Source organism: Toxorhynchites rutilus, chromosome 3 (genome assembly GCF_029784135.1).
Source record: "Toxorhynchites rutilus septentrionalis strain SRP chromosome 3, ASM2978413v1, whole genome shotgun sequence".
Lineage (NCBI taxonomy): Eukaryota > Metazoa > Arthropoda > Insecta > Diptera > Culicidae > Toxorhynchites > Toxorhynchites rutilus.
In genome coordinates, this window is record NC_073746.1 from 94,672,851 (window position 1) to 94,695,042 (window position 22,192).

At 39.5% G+C, this 22,192-nt stretch overlaps 1 protein-coding gene across 2 annotated transcripts; it reads left to right on the forward strand.

The window, feature by feature from the left end:
* The first annotated feature begins 1,000 nt into the window (after positions 1-1,000).
* LOC129777955 (intraflagellar transport protein 52 homolog) lies at positions 1,001-21,377 on the forward strand. 2 transcript variants are annotated; one of them, XM_055784568.1, is made up of 8 exons: positions 1,001-1,337; positions 1,402-1,710; positions 1,894-7,766; positions 7,831-7,933; positions 19,200-19,314; positions 19,372-19,799; positions 19,873-20,121; positions 20,234-21,377. In XM_055784568.1, exons 3-8 carry the CDS (start codon positions 7,657-7,659, stop codon positions 20,525-20,527), a joined length of 1,299 nt encoding a protein of 432 aa, XP_055640543.1. In that variant the 5' UTR covers positions 1,001-1,337; positions 1,402-1,710; positions 1,894-7,656; the 3' UTR covers positions 20,528-21,377. The 2 variants fall into 2 exon arrangements, with proteins under 2 accessions (XP_055640543.1, XP_055640544.1); XM_055784569.1 differs by having other exon boundaries at positions 1,001-1,710; positions 6,981-7,766.
* The last annotated feature ends 815 nt before the right edge of the window (positions 21,378-22,192 follow it).

Sequence of the window (22,192 nt, forward strand, 5' to 3'; positions counted from 1 at the left end):
CATTTCTACTGCCCTATATTCTCTCTCTAGCTTTTTCTCTTATTTCTCTCTCTCTCTGTTCCTTCATCTATCTATCCATTACTGTTCATCTTTTCACTCTCCTCTATTTCCGCGCAGCATTCATCCCCCTTTTTCCGGCCTTAATATGTGAGTGTACTATTGACTTAACCTATCCCTAACTATTGTTAACGTATTTTATGGCACATTTTTTCACACACTTAATACAAATATTCAAAAATGACGAATAAAGTTAATCATACGAACGATAACACTGTTGCAACATCCATTTTGTGTAGAAATAATTTCACTACACGTGATATACTTTCCCATAATTTCTTTCCCCAGTGGTTTACAGTGGTAGGGGCTTTACAGATCTCCTTTAGAATTCAAATTTATCTGTTGTTAACATGGTTGGTATTTTCGGAACAATGAATAGCACTCTCGGAACATACTCTTGAACATAAACGAATTCCATGACACGCGGACATCGGAAACTGGTTCTAGTGTCATTTGAGAAGAAGAGGAGATGACGCGCTGTTCTGAACTATGGTCTGATTACAGAAAGCGGTCAGTTTCTCAAGTTCATTTAAACTCTTCCAACAGCATTATACTCATACAATTTCCCTATTCGATGAGTTAGTTAAAATGTTCAAATATATGAATCACATGATCTCATTCCGTTTTGTCCCGAGCAACGTAACATAAAAAGTCGATACTACTCATCCAGCTCGTTTATCAATCCAGGCAGCGACCTCTATCCGCTGGGTATTCATTGTCACGTTGTCGATAAATCGTTATTAATTAATGTGCCCGGGTGCCATTAAACACCATTGTACCCGACGGGAAAATCGTTTATTTCCCAACCTGCCATCGTGCTTATCTCAGATCGAAATATAATTTACACATAAATTCCTTATCCATAAACAAGTGTCAAACACCATTCGAAAAGAGATTTTTCATCCGCATCTCTCACTCGAGTTCGCGCCGCGGCGGATGACGCTGTACCAAAATCGTTCCTCAAAACGTCCTCGAGAACGGGGGTCTGGTCCTCCGGGCCGGGAAAGGTGCTGTGCACTGTTATCGATATTATTGCATCGTCAAAAATGCACAACTGGTGGAGGTGAGAAGTGTGTCTTCAGTAATAAAAATTGACACTGCAACAAGCGTGAGTGTGAGTGTTCCAGCTTATATGCATCTTCGCTTGATCGAATCCAGGGAGCGATACCGTGAATAAAAAATTATCGGGAGGACATAGGTGCTTTGGTGTGGAAGCTGTAAAGAAATACCGAGGAAGTGGTGAGTTCGATGCCAAGATCTGAACAGTGAATGCCCAACTGGTATGAATTGCTCGTGAAATAGTGAAGTGTAGTTAACAAGTAGATATTTAATTGGATGCTACAGAACCAAATCAGAACAACGAGGAAGGTACCACCAGAAAGAGTAACAGCGAGAGACTACCCAGGGAGTCGCCGTGGAGAAAACTCCGGCTGGGCCCGACTATATGGAACCAAAACCAACAACGAAGTGATAATTATTAACCAATTTATGAGCGTTATAAAAAATGTGTGCATCCACACTGTGTGAGATCCAGCCATTAGCCGTCCGCGTTAGTTTATTGCATGCGATCGCGAGCGGGAGATATGGCCCAGCGGTTCATGAATTTCAAACCTGATGGAGTGAAATGCTCGAGCGCATGTGTATAGTAACCAGGTATGCTATCAGAATCCTCGCGTTAGTGTTAGTAAATAGCGTGCAAAATTACCTGAATTTGCATGTTTTTTTTGTAAATCAATGAAAAATAGATATATATTTCTTCCCAAAAAGCCTCATATTGTTGTTGAAAGATGTGTTTTACACGATTTCATATATTTTCACAATTTTTTTTCATAATAGAAAATACGGTTTGCTAACGTTCCTCTACTGCAGTCTGATACGGTTGACTTGAAACCCAGCTTCGTATGCCTTGTTAACAGCATCCATAAACAATAGCTTCGTCGTTGAAACATTGATGGATGCATGACACCGTTGCTCCCAATCTCCAAAAAGGCCCCGAGGTATCCAGACAACACGGGCAACAAGGAAAAATCTCAACGAAAACAGTAAATTACCTGAACGTTACCATAAGGACCCAACGCATCATTGAGCTTCCGATCATATTCGTACACTTCGCAAGTCATTATTGTGAAAAAGACCTAACAACATGCAATCCGATATGTTTTTGATCAAATTCGAAGAAAACTTTTCGCAAGTTTTATCAATAAAATGTTGTTCCGTACATATTCCTCCATATCCTCAATTCGGACTTCCATATCATAGAAGAAATCATCAGTAGCGATTGATAAACTTGAATTTTTCATGTAATTTTTCATGTAACTTTATGTTTATTAATTTTCAGCAGCAGCACTATACATTACATACCCCTAGTCTTCAGATTGTTTTAATTGATGAAAATTGAAGCATTCCGATTTTCCTGTACATATAGGGTTGGGGACAAAGAAATGTCGTATTTCTGATTGAAATTTGACGCTTTATTTAACATACTTAAAATTTCCCAATTTAGGTCAAATATGCGCCGTTTTGTTCGCAAACTTGTTGCCTTTTAGAAGGCAACTTCATTATCCCCCCCCCCCTTATAAACCCCCCACCCCCTCCTTATTTGCAAAAAACTCAGACAGCCAGTTTTCGCAAGCCTCTTTTGAGGCCAACTTAGTATCACCAAGAGCGTTTTACATGGACCGTATAAGATGATAATCCCTTGGAGCCAGGTCCGGACTATACGGTGGGTGCAATAGGACATCCCATCCGAGCTCCCGTAGCTTCTGGCGGGTCATCAAAGATGTGTGAGGCCGAGCGTTGTCCTAGTGGAAAACAACACCATTCCTATTGATCATTTCTAGCCGCTTCTGGTCAATCGCCTGCTTCTGATCAATCGCCTGCTTCAAACGGTCAAGCTGCTCACAGTAGAGAACCGAGTTGAGGGTCTGGCCATAGTTGAGCAGCTCATAGTGGATGATTCCCTTCCAATCCCACCAAACACACAGCAAAACCTTCCTGGCCGTCAATCCGGGTTTGGCGATGGTTTGGGCTGGCTCACCGAACTTCGACCACGACTTTTTTCGCTTTAGGTTGTCGTACGTGATCCAATTTTCATTACCAGTCACCATCTTCTTCAAAAATGGGTCGAGTTCGTTCCGTTTCAGCATTGCATCGTAGGCGTTGATTCGGTCTAGAAGATTTTTTTTGCGTTAGTTCGTGTGGCACCCATACATCCAGCTTTTTTTAAAATCCAATCTTCTGCAAATGGCTCCAAACGGTTTTATGGTCTATACCCAGTTCCTGGCCAATCGAGCGAGTGCTCACATGCCGGTCTACTTGGATGATTTCAACGATTTTATCGGTTTTCACGACGATTGGCCTACCAGTACGGGGTGTATCTTCGACAGCGACTACACCAGAACGAAATCGATCAAACCAACGCTGTGCTGTGCGAATCGTTACAGTATCGGGTCCAAAAATTACATGAATTTTTTCAGCCGCATTCGTTGCAGTTTTACCTCGCAGGTAGTAAAAAGTAAAATATGGCGAATTTCTTGATTGGTGGACTCCATCTTTGACGCGCTATAACTTGAGACTGAAAAGGACAATCACAACACTGTCAAAACGACACTTGTAGCACAGATTGTCGTCTTTAAATAGCCGTATAGCGATAAGTACAACACAAGATATGTTTAAGTGCTGCCATATATTGACAATATACGACATTTCTTTTTTCCCAACCCAATATGTTCTGCTCATTTGTGTTCCGCCCTACTCGTACTGTCTATAATAAGCAATAAGTGCAGTGCAGGGAAAAAAGAGAAATTCATTCACGATTCATAATTCATCCAGCCAGTGACCGGACGGCTCCCAAATGACATTTCTCAGGGCTGTTACAGTTAGCGTTAGAACCTTATAAAGAGGCAAATGAACTGCAAAAAAAATAAAGCCCCTATAAACGAAACCAGCAAACAGAAAAACTGCAACATGTGAACAGACACTGTAGAGAAAGGTAATATTACAATTTAAGTCCCGCACAAACGAAGCGGATGATTTGCATGATTTATTATATAGAGGCGAATACAGTAGTTTAAAGTCTATGTGATGGAAGAAATCCATCAATTTATTCTATCATCATCAGCATCAGCATCAAAGCAAGAAGCGATTTTCTTCGCAACAAAGTAAAGTGATTCGATTAAAGGGTATATTTTCGGGTTTTTTCCGTTATTTTTATTTTTTGCTTGGAATAATTGGAATAATAAAATGTATTGATACATTATTCAAAGTATTGAGCATCACTAGCCACAACTTTTTCCCATATTTCTGGCAATTTAGGGATTTTGACGCAAAAGAAGTATTCACCTTTTGAATCCAAGAATGATTTCGGCTAATTTTTGATACCCTGTTCTTAAGTAAAGCGTATTCCACTGGAAGCGTTCTGCATCGATCAAAGCAAACGGTAGTCAGAAAAGGCAAGATGTGCGCTATAAGGCGGAGCTTGACAATTGAGGTGCTCAGAATGCAAGGGGCGTAAGTGACTTGATCGATCTCTCTTCATCAACTTTTTATTTAGTCAATAACTCAACTGCAAAAACGTTCCAATTCAAGTTTGCTATAGAATACGATAGATGAGACTCTGGCCTATCTTCCACATTGTCAAATACAGCTGGGAATGTATTTGCAGCTAAGTTATGACCAAAAGAGAGAGTTGATGAAGAGAAATCGATTAAATCACTTACACTCCTTTCATTCTAAGCCCCTCAATTATTCTCTAGACAAAAACTGTCTTCGACAAAATTGTTACATATGACAAAGCACTCATTTTGATGTTGTCGAAAATAGGGTTGCAAAAATTTTCGATGAAAAAAAAATCTAACTTTCTTATCTTTATAGATAGAGGCAAATATGGTTCGATAATGTTTTAGCCCCATTCATTTTACGTAAATTTGTAGAACAAAGTTTTTTTCCTATCTCTTGAAATAACCGATATAGCGCTAAGTTGTGTAGGGTCACCATAAAAAAAACTCTCTAACTTTTGTATTTCAAATTCTACATACAAACTGTCTTCGAAAGACTTTTAAAACATACTAATACAAACATTTTTCGGTGCAGAGCTTGTCAATATATTTTTGGCTCTAACTTTTATATTTCAAACCTTACATCGCAACCGCTATATCGGTTATTTCAAGAAATAGAAAAAAAAACCTTGTTCTACAAATTTGCTTAAAACAACTGAGGCTAAAACATTGTCGAACCATATCTACCTATATCTATAAAGATAAGGAAGTTAGATTATTTGTTTCATCGAAAACTTTGGTAATTCTATTTTTGACAACATCAAAATTATATGTGAAAACTTTGTCGAAGACAGTTTTTGTCTAGAGAATAACTGTCGAGCTCTAGATGCTAATTTTCACTTAAATGCACTTCCTGAACCATTGTGCATTGTTACAGGTTAAATACTGTAATCATCATCAGTCATTGTATTCTGTAAACAAAAAATAACAAATCATCAACATTTGAGCAAAAGAGCAAAAGGTTCCGTAATAGTTCGGTTTAAATTAATACGTTTATTGGAAAATAATTTCATTTCTAATATGCCATAATTCTCTAATTTCCTAATTTGAATTCTTTGGCTTCATCTATTTAAGGCACTACAGAGTATGTGAAGACAATAAGTACAAATTAAATGGCTTTGAACAATTTCACAGCTCCGCGTACGAAACATTAGACTGCACATTCCTTCCTTTTTTACCTACGCACATAAAAATCCTCCGATCTGCTCATTCGATCCTAAAAGCAGCTAAACATAGAAAATTTATGTCCCAACACGGGCTACATAATTGTCACGAATAAATAATATAAACAAACAGTCCCCTGGAGAGACACATTCGTCGCTCGCTTCCACCTTCGGAAGATGTGAACGAAGTGTAAGATTGAATATCACTATTATCTGTAGCACTCTTTCCTCGGTTTTTTACCAATGCATCACGCCGGGTGCTCAGGAGAAAAAAAAAACGACGAAGTTCCTCGTTGAGTGGCGCTTGCAGCAGCCGGCTGGAGGTTCCACAACTTCACGTGGTGAACCAAAAGGAGCTTCCTCAATTCATAGAAATAGGCAGAAATGCAAGAGGAAACTTTTTCCGATTAGATTTATGAAGCAATGATTCTGGCCCGACTGGTGCTATAAATTTGAGCCCCACCAATGATGGTTTTTTGTTCCAAGAAATCATTATGGTAAACGATTTCCAGCGATATGGTCGATATAAGCCTCCGATAGGGACCTTGATCTTCACGGGTCCGGAGGAAAACTTTTCTGTGTCATTACCACACATGCACCATGTTCACTGTCAGGTGTGGTGCCATGTTCTATTGGACCATGGGATGGTAGGTACTGATCGTGTTGTCCACGAGTCGAATAAATTAGCTCGAAACATGTGGGGTCTCCCTCGGGCTGCTGCCTCTACCCCAGTTCGAGTGAGTTTGCACGTGTTTACACGGTCAAGAGCTAAACGGTTACAAATCGCTCGGAACAAGCCAAACCGTTTAACTACACGATCAGTTCACACCATTCGTGTGCAGACACAGCGATCCGATGTTCAAACTGATTGTACACCGATATCTTCCACTCCTTGGAACTACCGATGGTCATTTCATTGTGGAGCAGAAATTTTTTACCTGAGCTTGAATATTCTACTCACCGCAAACTATAAATCCCCCCCCCCAGCGATTAACGGATCGAGATAAGAGTTGCAAATGCAATAAAATTTGTAGGTTCTGGAAGAGAATCTTCAAAACAACCCATTCCACGATTTGGCGGTTTTGAATTACCATATAAATGTCACCTCATAAACCTTAAGCCCGCTGTCGATTTGGAAAAGCGTGAAAACTTAAATCGCATTTACAATATTTTATGAAATTTTTCCATTTCTTTCTTTCATAAGAGCAAATTCAACTTCGAATTCCATGCCATATGCACACCATTCGCTACACGATGACAGCTTGTAGGCAACACCTGAATTCCACGGAGAGATCTACAATGTTGTCCATAATTTACAGCCGAACAGTGCCTAGAAACGGTCGGTATCAATTTCAATTGGAAATTAAAATTCTAAATTGAGCGCTACTTAAGAACGCTTCGGAAAATTTTTACAATCTTGTTGGCGCTGTGTTGCCTCACGCTGCTGCACAAATAATAAGTACCGCGTAAAGTATCGGATACAATTACACAAATTCCATCAGACGCGCTGAACGTTTTAAGCATCGTGTTTTTTCGTGTGTTTATGTACGGAATTCAACAAGGGGATAGTGTTTTTTTCAACGGTTGAACGGCGCATGCCACGCGAACCTTCATCGCCGCCAAAAAGTGTCACCCAGCAGCTGTCATGGTAACCGGCCGGGCGGCACAAAGCGCCAAAACGCGTATTGTTTTGTCGATCGACATTCGCGTGGCTGATGAATTGCTGTTAAGTACGAGGTAGTGTCACGATGGGATTGGACGTCGAAAACTCTAATTAGTGTATTAAAAATATGTAAACAGCGGCTGCAATCAAGCAATATAGTTTCACAGACAGTTGAAACATTACAGCCATTAAAACCCTAACAATCCCTGTTAGCAAGATGAACAACGTAAACGTGATTTTTAATGTGTCAAAAAACGAGCTCTTCAAGCTACCCGATAACTTCAAAACGCTCAATCGGAAGCTCAAAGTTAATTATCGTGTCGAGAGGTTAGTGACAGCTATCCACTTTGTTCCAGATTAGCTAAATCATTTCCTTCAAAATTGTTTGCAGCAATAAGAATGATATCACACCTGAGATATTGAAAGCGGCTACAGTATTCGTCCTTGCCGGGCCTCAGGAAAAGTTTACCGAGACGGAGTTTCAGTACTTGAAGGTAACGTATATTGTTTGGTTATTTTAGACACAATTACAATTGGCAATTGACAAACAACATTGACGAAAAATATTAGCAGTGCGGTAAAGTCGGACACCTTAAGTGGAAGTTTTTTTTGTGAATTTCAGAAAAAAATAATAGCTATTTCAACACGAATCGATAGTCTAAGTATTTTTTTATAATAAAAATTGTCTTTGAGGTAGAAATTTTCAAAATTATTGTGTAAACTATTGTGATCCTAGCTGTGATGAAAGATTGGAATATTTGAAGTGCCGTTTGAGTTTTGTTTTTGGAATATTGGAATTCAACGCAGCTGTTCACGGGAGAATCCTCCCTCAATAATCTGAAATTTTTAGAAAGTGGAAAAATGAAAATTTAAATGAAAAAAAAGGTTATGTTATGTTCAAAACTATCATTCAAATGACCACCACCGAATTTATGCATTGGTGTATACGTGCACTCCCCCTTGAATGGCGTTAACGTTCCCTGTGGAACTTTTGCCATCTCAACGTATGCATTAACTAGCGTCATTTATTAATACTTAGTTGAGATTTTCTAAGCCAAATAACACGCCTTGAATGTATTCCGAGGGGCAAGCTCTAGAATACGCGTGATCACAGTGCAAGTCGAAGGAAATTTCTTTGACGAAAAAATCCCCCGGCCAGAACGGGAATCGAACCCGAACACCCGGCATGATAATGTGAGACGCTAACCACTCGGCCACGGGTGCACTCATGCCTGCCATAACTATAGAACCATATAGTGAAGGATATAATAACTATCTTCATTTATGGGACTGGCCATTTGAACACCAGGCGCGAAACATTCAAAAAACAAAAATGCCAGTGTTTCACAACTATAGAACCAGATGGAAAAACTCGCACTCCTTTACGAAATTGACGTCAATTCCCCATGGATTACAATAAGTTTCTAATTCGTAGGTCATCTTAAGTTGTCAGTCAGTTCAAATAACCTATTCGGGTGGTATCGACCTAGCTGCGTATGTGTGTAAGGGGCGAACACGAAATTATTGCGACACCGAAAATGTCATGTCAATTTTCTTATAATGTTTAGAATCAAACCAAAATTTTAGGTTAGTTTTATACATATATTTACTTCAAAAATCGAAAAAAAAGTTAATCGATGGAGCCTTGAGTGTAAAATTGAACGCATTTTCGCTTGATGCCCTCCATCAAAGTCTTTACAGTGTCATCCGGTACCAGATTCTCAGCTTTTTTCCATTTTCTTAACATGTCCTTCTCGTCTTTGACTGTCTTCTTGCTCTTTCGAAGTTCCCGCTTCATTATTGCCCAGTCCTGCTCCACCGGGCGCAGCTCCGGACAGTTTGGCGGGTTCATGTCCTTTGGAACAAAATGGACAGAAATGGCCTCATACCACTCCAGGACATTTTAAGAATAGTGGCATGATGCCAAATCTGGCCAAAATAGCGGAGCTTCGTCGTGTTGCTGCAAGAACGGCAAAAGGCGCTTCTCGAGGCACTCAGATTTGTCTCGCCATTTACTGTGCCTTTTGTCACGAAAGGCTCACTCTTCAGTCCGCAAGAGCAGATGGCCTGCCAAACGAGATATTTGGAGGCGGTCTTCAACATTTTCTTCTTCTTAAATTTGTCGTCCACATAGAACTTGCTCTTGCCGGTGAAAAACTCCAACCCCGGAATTTGCTTAAAATCGACTTTTATATCCGTTTCGTCGTCCATCACACAGCAGCCATATTTTGTCAGCATCTTCTCGTAGAGCTTCCGTGCCCGAGTTTTAGCCGTCGATTGTTGCCGCTCATCGCGGTTTGGGAAGTTTTTTACCTTGTATGTATGTAGTCCAGCTCTCTTCTTTGCATTCTGGACGTAGCTCTGCGACATGCCGATCTTTTTAGCCAAATCACGGCTTTAGACGTTGGGATTTGCTTTAATCATCCGCTTCACCTCTCCCTCCGTCTTTTTGTTCTCCGGTCCCGGTTTTCTTCCAGCTCCTTTGCCGTGGTCCAACGTCAACCGCTCCTGGAACCGCTTCAGCACTCTGGAGACGGTTGAATGGTGAATGTTCAACATTTTTCCCAACTGCCGGTGCGACAGGTCAGGAAATTCCAGGTGTTTGGAAAGAATTTGTTCTCCCGACTCGCGTTGGTTCACCTCCATTTTCGTTGAATCGAAAAACACGACTTCGAGTTTGACAGCATGTAGACAATACACATCAATGAGAAAGTGTGCAAAATTTGGTTGATTTTTTCCCAATGGTAAAAAAGTTATGCCCTGTTGAATGTGTCGCAATAATTTCGTGTTCACCCTTTATTTCGTTCTACGCAGAGGATACCGCTCGTTTAATCTCTTAAAATCTCTCATACTGCTTGTCAGCTGCATCTACTATTAGTTACTTCCGCCCCGGTTGTCGCCCTCAAAGGGGTGATACCTACGACTATTATAAGAATCTTATATTGTTTCGAAAAAAATGGAGACTTTAAGAGCCCCCGCACACTGCAAACTTTTTTCAGCCGATGGTTTGGTCAGATTGGGTCAAGGGTGCGCACATTAGCCAACTGTCGGCCGACTATTCTCGAGAGACTGTATTTAATTTGTGTTTGACAACGGAGAAGACAACAGCGAAGGAAAATCAAAAAGAGATTCTGAGAGTATTGGGTGCATCCCATACTCAGTGATTCGCACGGCACGTATGTCGGATGCCAAAATTGAGAGCAAATGGAAAGCGAAATGAACTATCGGTTGATAAACAATCGTCGTGTGTGCGTAGATTAATGCTAGCCAGTACTGATTAACACTTTCGTCTCCCAGAGCGAATCGATCGAGTCTCTTGCGGGGCCCAAATTCAACTGTCGGTGCGCTAGAGAAATAAAAAAGATTCGGGTTCGATTCAGGACTACTTTTCTGTTGAATCCGAATGAAATCAATCGACTGCTGATTAGAAAACATATAAACCTAGAGGAATAAGGTCCCTCTACCAGAAATATTGGACCATACTGATTAAGTCGTCCGACCAATCTATCGGCCGACAAAAGTCTGCAGCCTGCGGGGCTCTAAATCACCAGTCAATGATTTTTTTTTGTTTGTATCATAGAGGATTCAAATTTGAAAGTACATCCGCCTCCACTCAGTTATTGGTGGTATTATTTAGTGAAGAATTTCTATGCAAAGCTTCATTTAAATATTCTTTCTTGTTTTTTCGTTTTGGATGGGAAAAAGGTTGCTTGTTTGAGCAACGAAATCCTCCATCACATGGAATGTGACGGTTTTTCTTACATGAACCACCAATGTTTGAACCATCGAGGAGATCAAGCATTTGCATATAGAATGTGACATTTTCTAGAACTGTCGAAAATTTATTTATTTATTTATTTATTTAATCGTTATCAACAGGCGGAATTTCGCCCCAATGATATTAATGAAATCTACGTATTTGTTCAAAAAATTTTTGCCGAACCGCATTCCTTGAGTAGTGGAAGTCGAAGTCAGAAGCTACTCTGTTGAACAGACGCTGAAGACCCAATATGGCTGAGTTGTATCCATGATTGGTACGACGAAAAGGAACTCGGAGGAAAGCGTGGTCACGTAAAGTTCGAGGTTGAACCAGAAGGTTGATGTTCTCCAGAATAACTGGGCATTCTGTCCTAGCCAATAAAGGGTGTGTCACATCAAATTGCATCACGGAAAAAACGATGTAGAAATTTAATTTTTAGGAATTATATCTTCAGCTTTCGCTTATAATCAGATAAGAGTGTATAGATCACGTTGGCCATGCTTCACTATCAATTTTTCGTAAATTTGGAAAAATGTCGTCGAACGAAAAAGAGCGTCGTGAATTAATCCTGTGCACTCATTTCGAGAATCCGTAGTTGTCACATCGGGACATCGGTAAGATGCTAGGAATCCTCCAATCCACGGTCAGCAGAGTACTAAAACGACACTTCGAGAACCTAACCATCGACCGGAAGGTGAAGAACGGCAAAAATGGATGCTTCGTCAGTGAAAAAGATCACAAGCGCGTAGTTAAGCAGTTTAGACGTGATCCGAGAAGTTCGGTCCGGGATGTCGCCAATAAGCTGAATTTGTCAAGTTCATTCGTCCAGCGGACCAAGCAGCGGGAGGGCCTGCGTACATACAAGGTTCAGAAGGCTCCTAACCGCGACGAAAGGCAAAACATGGTGGGGAAGACGCGAGCCCGGAAGCTGTACACCGAAATGCTGACGAAGCCGCATTGCCTGGTAATGGACGACGAAACCTACGTCAAAGCGGACTTTCGTCAGCTGCCGGGCCTGTTGTTCTTCTCCGCAGAGGACAAATTCAGCGTTCCGGAGGAGATTCGCAAGCAGAAACTATACAAGTTTGCCAAAAAGTACATGGTGTGGCAAGCGATCTGCTCTTGCGGAAAGCGGAGCGCCCCCTTCGTGATGACCGGCACGTTAAACGGGCAGGTTTACCTTAAGGAGTGCCTACAGAAGCGCTTACTACCACTATTGAAACAGCACGAGGGCCCGACCATCTTCTGGCCGGATCTCGCTTCGTGCCACTATTCAAAGGACGTGTTGGAGTGGTACGAAGCCAACGGGGTCACCTTCGTGCCAAAGGAAATGAACCCGCCCAATGCGCCGGAGCTTCGCCCAATAGAGAAATATTGGGCGATTATGAAGCAGGCCCTCCGGAAGAACCCAAAAGTTGTCAAATCGGAGGCGGACTTCAAGAGAAAATGGATTTCTGTTAAAAAAAAACTACAACCTGACGTTGTACAGAACCTTATGGACGGGGTAAAGAGGAAGGTGCGACCATACGGGCTTGGGCTCGAAGTATGAATAAAAAGAAAATGCCAAAAGTTGTTTAATAGTTTTTATTTTACTGTCTAAAATTTTCAAAAGAATCGGTCTACTGGGCGAATTTCTACAGCGTTTTTTCCGTGATGCAATTTGATATGACACACCCTTTAGCACATCATATACAAATAAGGCGCGGTTCACATCCCTTCGCACGTGCAACGTGTCAAGAGCCATTAGTTGGCACCGGCTTTCATAGCTAGGAAGCTGATGGGGGTTACTCCAGGGTAATCGTCTTGAGGCGAACCGTACAAATCGCTTTTGTACAGCTTCGATTCTGTTGACTCCGTTCAGATAGTGCGGATTCCAAATTACTGAACAGTATTCCAGACTTGAACGTTTCGAAATCCAGTTTACAGTCTAAATACACTCCTAGATCCTTCACGCAGTCAAGTTTAGTTAGAGGAGCATCGTCGAGAGAATAGTTGTAGCGAATAGGATCTTTCCTTCTTGTGAAAGTTATCGTGGAACATTTGCTTGGATTCAGTGTCATACGATTTTCCACGCACCAATTCTGGAAAATTTCAAGTTGTTGTTGAAGAAACAAGGCATCAGCCTCCGAGTTAACGTGGAAAAATATTTTCATATCATCGTCGAATGAAAGATGAGGGCCCTCCATGACGAAATTTACGTCATTAAAATAGATGAGAAATATCAGAGGGCCGAGATGACTCCCCTGAGGTATTCCTGATGTAGCAGGGAATTCTGCGGAGAAACAATCGCCTATTTTAACCGCGATAGAGCGTCCGACCAAATATGATGTGAGCCAATGTAGAACATTGCCGCTGAAGCCAAGCTTATCCAATTTACCCACCGTAATGTCATGGTTGATTTTATCAAAGGCGACGGACAGGTCCGTGTAAATTGTCAATGAAAGATTGAACAATAAGCATAGTGGATGTTCACTCATTTTCCACAGTTCCAAATCATCGCTGCGATATATGTTTCAAAGCCACATCTCCCAATGGTCCAGGAGATGCATTTAAGTGGAAATTAGCATTTAGAGCTTGACAGTTATTCTTTCGACAAAAACTGTCTTAGACAAAGTTGTTACTCATGATAGGGCGCTCGTTTTTATGTTGTCAAATATAGGGCGACCAAAATTGTCGATGAAATAAAAAATCTAACTTTCTTATCTTTATAGATAGAGGTAAACATATTTCGACAATGTTGTAGCTCTAATTATTTGAGACATCTTTGTAGAACAAAGTTTTTCTCTATCTCTTGAAATAACCGATATAGCGCCTTTTTTCTATGTTACGTTAGGGTCACCATGAAAAGAACTGTTTTTTTGCTCTAACTTTTATATTTCAAATTTTACATGCAGACTGTCTTCGAAAGACTTTTAGAACTTACTAATACAAATATTTATCGATGCAGAACTTGTCAGTATCTCAACTTCACTCAAAGTCATTGATATTTCTTCCCAAAAAACACGTTCTTTTCATTTGTTTGTCATTCTTTTTGAGGCACACATAAAAAATGTTTGTTGACGGAATTTGATAGAACAGATTTCACTCTATATAATATGTGATTTTCAAAACTATGTTATTTTTTTGTGTTTGAGTAAATAAAAGTGGAAATCATGAGTTTCTGGATAAACCCCGTCAATAACTTTGAGCAAGATTAAGATATTTACATGTTCTGCATCGCAAAATGTTGGTAGTGATAAGCTCTAAAAGTCGTACGAAGACCATTTTGATGTAGAATTTTAAGTATAGAAGTTTTTTTAATAGTTACCCTAATGCAACTCAGATAGAAAGCGCTTAAAACAACTTTGTGGGAGATATTTATTGTTTAGACCAAAACTGTCTTAAACAAAGTTGTTACATATGATAGAGCGCTCATTTTTATGTTATTAAAAATAGGGTGACCAAAATTGTCGATGAAATGAAAAATATAACTTTCTTATCTTTATAGATAGAGATAAACATAGTTCAACAATGTTGTAGCCCCAGCTATTTTAAACCACTTTGTAGAACAAAGCTTTTTTATATCCTTTGAAATAATCGATTTAGCGCTTTTTTCTAAGTTGCATTTGGGTGACCATGAAAAAACGTGTTTTTTTCTGCTTTAACTATTATATTTCAAATTCTACATCAACACTGTCTTCGTACGACTTTTAGAGCTTATCAATACCAACATTTTGCGATGCAGAACTTGTCCATATCTTAATCCTACTCAAAATGATTGATGGTTTTCTATCCAAAAACTCATGATTTCAATTTTAATTTACTCAAACACGAAAAAAACATAGTTTTGAAAATCACACATTATGTAGAGTGAAATATGCTCTTTCAAATGCCGCCAATAAACTTTGTTTACGTTTGCCCCAGAAGGAATGACAAACAATTGAAGAGAGCTTATTTTTAGGGAAGGAATTTCCATAACTTTGGGTGAAGTTAGATATCGACAAGTTCTGCATCGAAAAATATTTGTATTAGTAAGCTCTAAAAGTCTTTCGAAGACAGTTTGAATGTAGAATTTGGAATATAAATGTTAGAGCGAAAAAATAGTTTTTTTCATGGTGACCCTAACGTAACATAGAAAAATAGTGCCTTTTTTTAATAGATAGAGAAAAACTTTGTTCTACAAAGATGTCTCAAATAACTGGGACTACAACATTGTCGAACTATTTTTACCTGTATCTCTAAAGATAAGAAAGTAAGATTTTTTATTTCATCGAAAATTTTGGTCACCCTATTTTTGATCTCATAAAAATGAGCGCTTTATCATATGTAACAACTTTGTCTAAGGCAGTTTTTGTCTAGAGAATAACTGCCGAGCTCTAAATGTTAATTTCCACTTAAATGCATCTCCTGGACCATTGTGCACTGGTGAGATGGTAAAAAGGTTGTCGCAAACTCGATAGAGTGCTTCTTATAATGCTGTGAAACCAATTTATGCGAACTACGATAGGTTTATCATAGCCTTTGAAGTTTCATGAGACCATGTCGATAAATCGAATATAGCAGAACCCCGACTATTCGCGAGCGAATGATGCGCGGTGCGGTTTATCCGCGAAAGCGAGTTTTATAATAATTCTATGAACCTTCCCTAAATTTGTCAATGATTGGTAGGTTTTTGTTCTTTTGTTTTGGTCATGACCTTCACATTACTCAACCACAGGCGTACACGACCATCTGTAAGGATAGTTTAATTATTCCTGTATTGATTCATGTTGAAATATCATTTTTTAGTCATTTATTGCGTTATCCGCGATTTTAGTGATCCGCGGTGAGCTTGCCAGACTATTCTGTGGATATTCGGGGTTCTACTGTACTAGATAAAGCGCATGGTCCCTTCTACCAGCAGTTTGTGTTTCACATTTCTTTGTTATCTGTACTTCTGGTGTGATATGGTACGGTGATATGGTACATATAACGGAACAGTATAGTCGGAAAAGCGATTCTGATAGCTGTAAGGGAGGTCCTGCTCGGGTCTTTGAAATCGCATGGTCGTTTCAAGGATTTATTAGGATTGAACGATTACGAATTTGCTATAGAAAGAAAATTCGAAATTATATAAGCAAACTAGGCGAAAGCCTTCCGGACCAGGGATAACAATAGGGTGGGAATGTTGGGGTGCATTGATCGTTTTCATTAAGAATTACAAGATCAGTCAAAATTGTCTGAGGAAGTGGTCGAAATTTTTGAAGCAACTCAAGCTTGACACATGTTATCAAAATCTGGCATTCAAAGCACTTCCCTTCCGATAAAATAAACGATTTCCAGCGAGTTTTCCACTTTTGGAAGGTCTGATAAAAGAAGTTTTCTTCGAGCTTCTTGAAAATCGCCTCCGATGCATACTTTAGTGACAGTCAATTTGGTCACTAAGAATGATGTCCTCAAACGTGCAGGTAGTTTAAATTTTGCGCGAGCCTGCAAAGGGTCCGAAAGTTCCACCTGATGGATCCTTCTTACCGGTCGATAATTTGATCGGCTTCTTAATCATACTTAATCAGGAGAGGTATGCATATGCGCACATTGCACCGATTCAGTTGGGTCGGTTTTTGCAATAGCAGGGCAACTCGATCAAACTTTCGACCGATTAAAAAAATCTACCGTCTGCGGGGGCTCTTACACGCTGCGTCTCTCCATCTTGTCCGTCCGTCTCCGTCTGATTATAAATTAGATCCACGTGGCCACTAATTAATATTTTGATAAAAATATATATCTGTGTTCACCAATATATGAAAACTATTCTGCATTTCCAAAAAAAAATATCCGTGTTTATGACTGTCTGATAGCTATCTGGTGCGGTGGGTATTCTATATATCTTTATATTGTCGAAATTCTTTGCTGAAATTTGCATTCTGATAGTATCGCACGTGAGCTGAGAGCGATCGATTTATTTTCATTGATTTTAAAGAATTATGCATTATCATTATCGATCAGTATTGAGACGTCATTATCAGCAGTACTCAGACGCCACCAAAGCATGTTGGAATGTTGTAATATTAAAAATACACGACATTGTTTCTGATGTTTCAACTCAGCTTCCGCTCTGAAAGTAAAAATTGCTTCATTTATGATTTTAAAGAACTCGAACAAATAATTCTTTCACGAGAACGAAATGAACCGTCATAAGATGTCTCCAAATCCGGTCTTCGACCGCAGAAAAACGTTCGTGGGATGAGAGAGAAAATTCTACATTATGAGCTTCTACCAAACAACCAACGTCCAGAATTAGCCAAGGTGTTCTCTTTCAGAATAATGCCAAGCCTCATGTTTCTTTGACAGCCCGCCAAAAATTAATACAGATTGGCTGTAATAGTCCACCCGCTATCATCAGATGTTGTTCATGCCGCTAAGAAAAAATATTTAAGGTCAAGAATATCGACTCATTGAATTGCCCAGTTTTGACATAGGACTACGTATTTCATTTCTGTGTCGGGTGTAAGTTCAAAGTTTCTAAAACGAGAGCGTGACGCTAGAAGTATATGATTGTTAAATATTGACCCGAAAACTTGTTTCAATAGCTTAAAAATAGCTTTGAGAACAGGCTATTAAAATCACACAAATACGTATATAAGCTGGCGCTCGTTCGGAAATCCATTAAAGTCTCTTAAAAACAAAGAATCGAATCGGAAATTCATTAAGTTGTTATTGCGATGTGAGATAAGGATGGTCACGCTTACACGCATATGCATTATGTTCTTTTCTCCCAATTCTATTTCTATTCCGCAGTCGGACTGAACGAAGCCGCATTGTTTGGTGAAAGCAGAAGTTATATTATCGAATGCCTTCCGAGAAGGAAACGATTCCTCTTTTGAGCGTTAATAATTATTTTCCGGCTTAACGGAATGGTATGATAATCACTTTATTCGAAAGATGGAATGTTTAAGAGTTATGTGCTTGTTACTTATTGATTACTAAGCCAAAGTTAGTCCTAAGTCCACCATGTGGTTTTTGACGAGGAAACAAATATGATGATGGATCTTGTAAGTTGCGTGAAGGATGACAAAATATTGTGAAATAAAACGGTGCACATAGAATGGAATAAATGTATGTCTCAAATATTTTGCTTTTGAGTTTTTCCTAAAAATCGGCATTATTATTCCAAACAACTCAATATTTCCTAATATTTATGGAGTTTAACGCAGAAAGATCCATTGAGACATGCAACTCAACTTTGCTCTCAGTCGCTTCGCTACGAGCAGGACAGCTTCCGCTAACATCCTCCTGTTTCTTGCTACTGACCCGCAACGAATGCATTCGCGCCAAACATGACTCGTCCATCAGTTATTCTCGTTCGTAACTACTCCACCTCGACATGTACCTCGTTGCCCGCGTACACAATTTGATTTAAAACGTCCAGTAAAACAAAAACTTGATTTCTGATGCTAAAAAGTAGTTTCACCATTAATGGATGGCTCCATTGTTTACCCACCGTGAACTCATGTACAATTTACAAATAAAAGAGAAAAAGGAATTCAGTCTGAGGTTATTTCCAATATACTGTGAAGTTCATTTCACGATGAAAAATGGAATGAACACGGATTTGTTATTTATGTTGACAGAGAAACTACTGGAAGAAGCAAGAACACATTTCCAGTTGGATGCGTAGGCCGAAGGCTCTACAGTCCCTTGGCGATCATCAGTTGAATGTGACTTTGCCGAGCACTAGTCCTACGTCAAAAATGTTGTTAAACATGTACCTTTCCAACTCAGACAGCTAAATTTGCTGTTTTGTTTAATATTTCTAATATGAACCATGAAGATTTGGTGAAATGTGTTCAACATAATAATCTCCAAAAATTCTAAATTAGTTACAAGTGTAGTTTTTTTTAAATCGGATTGTACAAAAGACTGCAAAATTTCAAAGTCGTAATCACAAATTGATTAAAAACAATTTGATTTCTTCAAAGCCACGTGTCGTTTGAGAGACCTTTTTACTATCAAATTTATAACATGATTGATTTTCATTCTAGGATTACCTGAACGAGGGTGGCCGCCTGTTGCTTCTGCTGGGAGAAGGTGGTGAGGTTAACTTCAACACCAATATAAACTTCTTACTCGAGGAATATGGAATGACAATCAACAACGGTAATTTACTCGGAAGAATAATTCACATTCATGTTTATCTAGCTTTTTGCTACACAGATGTCGTAGTTCGTCCACAGTACTACAAATATTTCCATCCCAAGGAGGCGCTTATAAGCGGAGGAATCGCAAGTGATACCATGAACAACAATGTACTCGAGTTCAGTAAAAGTATACTGACCTCGTTCGATTTCATGGACGACAAGTACAAGGTTGAATTTGTGTACCCGTTTGGCGCTACGATGAACATTATCCAGCCGTCAAACGTTTTGCTAACCACAGGACCGGTCGTATATCCTTTCAATAGACCCTTGGCCGGATTCTACCGAAATGAATCAAACGGAAAACTCATTGCCATTGGCTCTGGTCACATGTTTCACGACAAATACATATCCAACGAAATTAATATGGCCATCTGGGACGGCTTTTTCGGTATGATACTCGATGACGACTTCAACTTTAAATCGTCCGATTTTAACGACCTGGAGGTACGACGAATAAAAATGTCGCGACGCACCAATCCTGCCCGAATAATCATTTTCCATCTTTTCCGCCATACAGATAAATGATTACGCAATCATTCCCGATACGATCTATCTAGCCGAGCAGCCCAAGATTTGTCTGATGGATTCACTCGACTACGACATTCCCGCCGATTTCAAGAAGCTATTTGATATGACCCTGTACTCAATTAACAACGATCTGTTGCGCGATGTTATCAATACGTATGAAAAGTTGGATGTGCAATATGAAACGCTCAAGATCATCAAACCACAGTTCGAGATTCCATTACCACCGGTGCAGCTTGCGGTTAGAATCATTCATATTTTTCTATTTCGTTTTTTTTACTTCACTGCAAAAATGATTAGTCGTCGTCGGCACACAGAAAAGAGCGCAAGATTGAACGTACCGTTATTTGCAGGTTTTCCAGCCGATTTTCAGTGATCTTGCGGCGCCACCGTTGGAGCTATTTGATCTCGATGAGGCATTCAGCTCGGAAAAAGTCCAAATCACCCAGCTCACGAATAAATGTCTCTCGCCAGCTTTGGAAGGCTACCGTAAGGATGGAGTGGATGAAAAGGAATTAGGATACTTCGTTCAAGAGTGTGGTAGGATTCTGAAGGTCTGCCAGGACGATCAGCGAATGTCAGCGAAGGAGATTTTGAATGTGGTTTGTGTAAAAATTGCTCACTATAAAAAGCTCGATAAAGAATAAAGAGATCGGGCAAAGAAAATCAATCTTTTTTACTGACATCAATTCTAAGTTCTCTAAGTTCCCTAGTTTCCTTTCCAATACTTAAATATCACCTTGATCGGATTTTTTGTATCGTTTCCCCTTAGTTTCTTAGTTTTCTGTGATGCTTGTGATGTGAAGAAGAAAAAGTTTCCACGTTTTTTCTGTAAGAAGGATTCATTCTGGACAAGATTTAAGCTGATCACGAAAAAGCCATTTGTTTATTTCATGAGTATAAATTTTCAAAGTCTAACTCAAGTAAAGTGTGAATGTATAATGTCAATACATGCCTTCCTAATATACGGCCTCCATGGAGGCGATCTGGCGTAGCGCTAACATCCATACCCCTCACGCTAAACGTCACGAATTTAATTCTCACTCCCGACATTCTTCCAAAACATGGAAGTAAAGTGACGAACCAGCCAAAAGGTTGAAAGTCACTATAATAGAGAATAAAAAAATACGGCCTCCATTGCTACAAAGAAAATGTTGTTTGAAAGTTTGACTTACAGAATGGGCTGCTTCCGAGTTCGTAAACCTGGATACAAAAGGAACCACCATAAGCAGAGATGCATATGACATCAAGGACATCGAGTCCGATGGGGATCAATCGTTTCACAGTTACCCATTGAATGAGGACGTTGCAGATCCGGACGTTCGAATGCACCTATCCCTCGATTTACACTGAAGATAGGTTCCCGATAAAACCGTGTAGAATGAAATTTCCGAATTTGCTATGTAAAACCGTGTAAAACGAAATAAACTCTCAATATATACTCAATTCAATAATTTATTTAAGTAGAACAACAATAATGTACTTATGAAATTCAATATAGATTCTGGGTACAAATAAACAAAGATTTCTTCAAGATACTAAATTGCATTAAGTTTATTCGTTATCACCACTTTTAGGAACTACCAGTATTTTTATTCTGATTAGTATAAAGTCAAACCCTATCACTTGAGCATTCCTGATGCTCATTCATGCAGATTCAATTAACAGCTGTGTAGCTTTGTAAATTTATTAAAGAAATTTCCAGCCGAAAGCCGAAGATATAACTTTCCTTTACTTTTCATTTTTATCGATATTCTTGGCATTCTAAGAGCTTCAAAAATTGCCACAAATTACACATCAAGACTCCGAAAATGATAGTAAATTGATAACTCTCCAGTTCTGGAACATATTATAAAATCGCACGCGTAGTCATAACTATGATCCTATTCTACTTGCTTACATATGAATTACATATATACATTTTTCAAGTTTTCCAAAATTTGTTATTTCATAATCCGTGTAAAAGCGAAGTCGTGTAAAACTCGCTCGATTGATCGAGGAAGGGTATTGTTGAAGCAACAATTGAACCTAGAAACCTGAAGGAGGCTTTTAGGAATGCAGAATGAAGATCAGTGCGTATGCGGGTACAAAATTAGTATCAGAGGGAAATGGAAATGTGGATTGAAGTCAGTTGAATGAAGAGGCAGATTTGTATTCAGTCGTCGAGTCAGTTAAAATAACCACTGACTGGACTAGTTCACCAGCCATCCTCGCTAGTCAGTGCTAGTCAATTCATTTTCTAGTCAAGTCATTTTTTGTTGGCGGCGACTGCCGAAGCAGTTTTAGTCGGAGCGAAGCTACTGGGAGTAGAG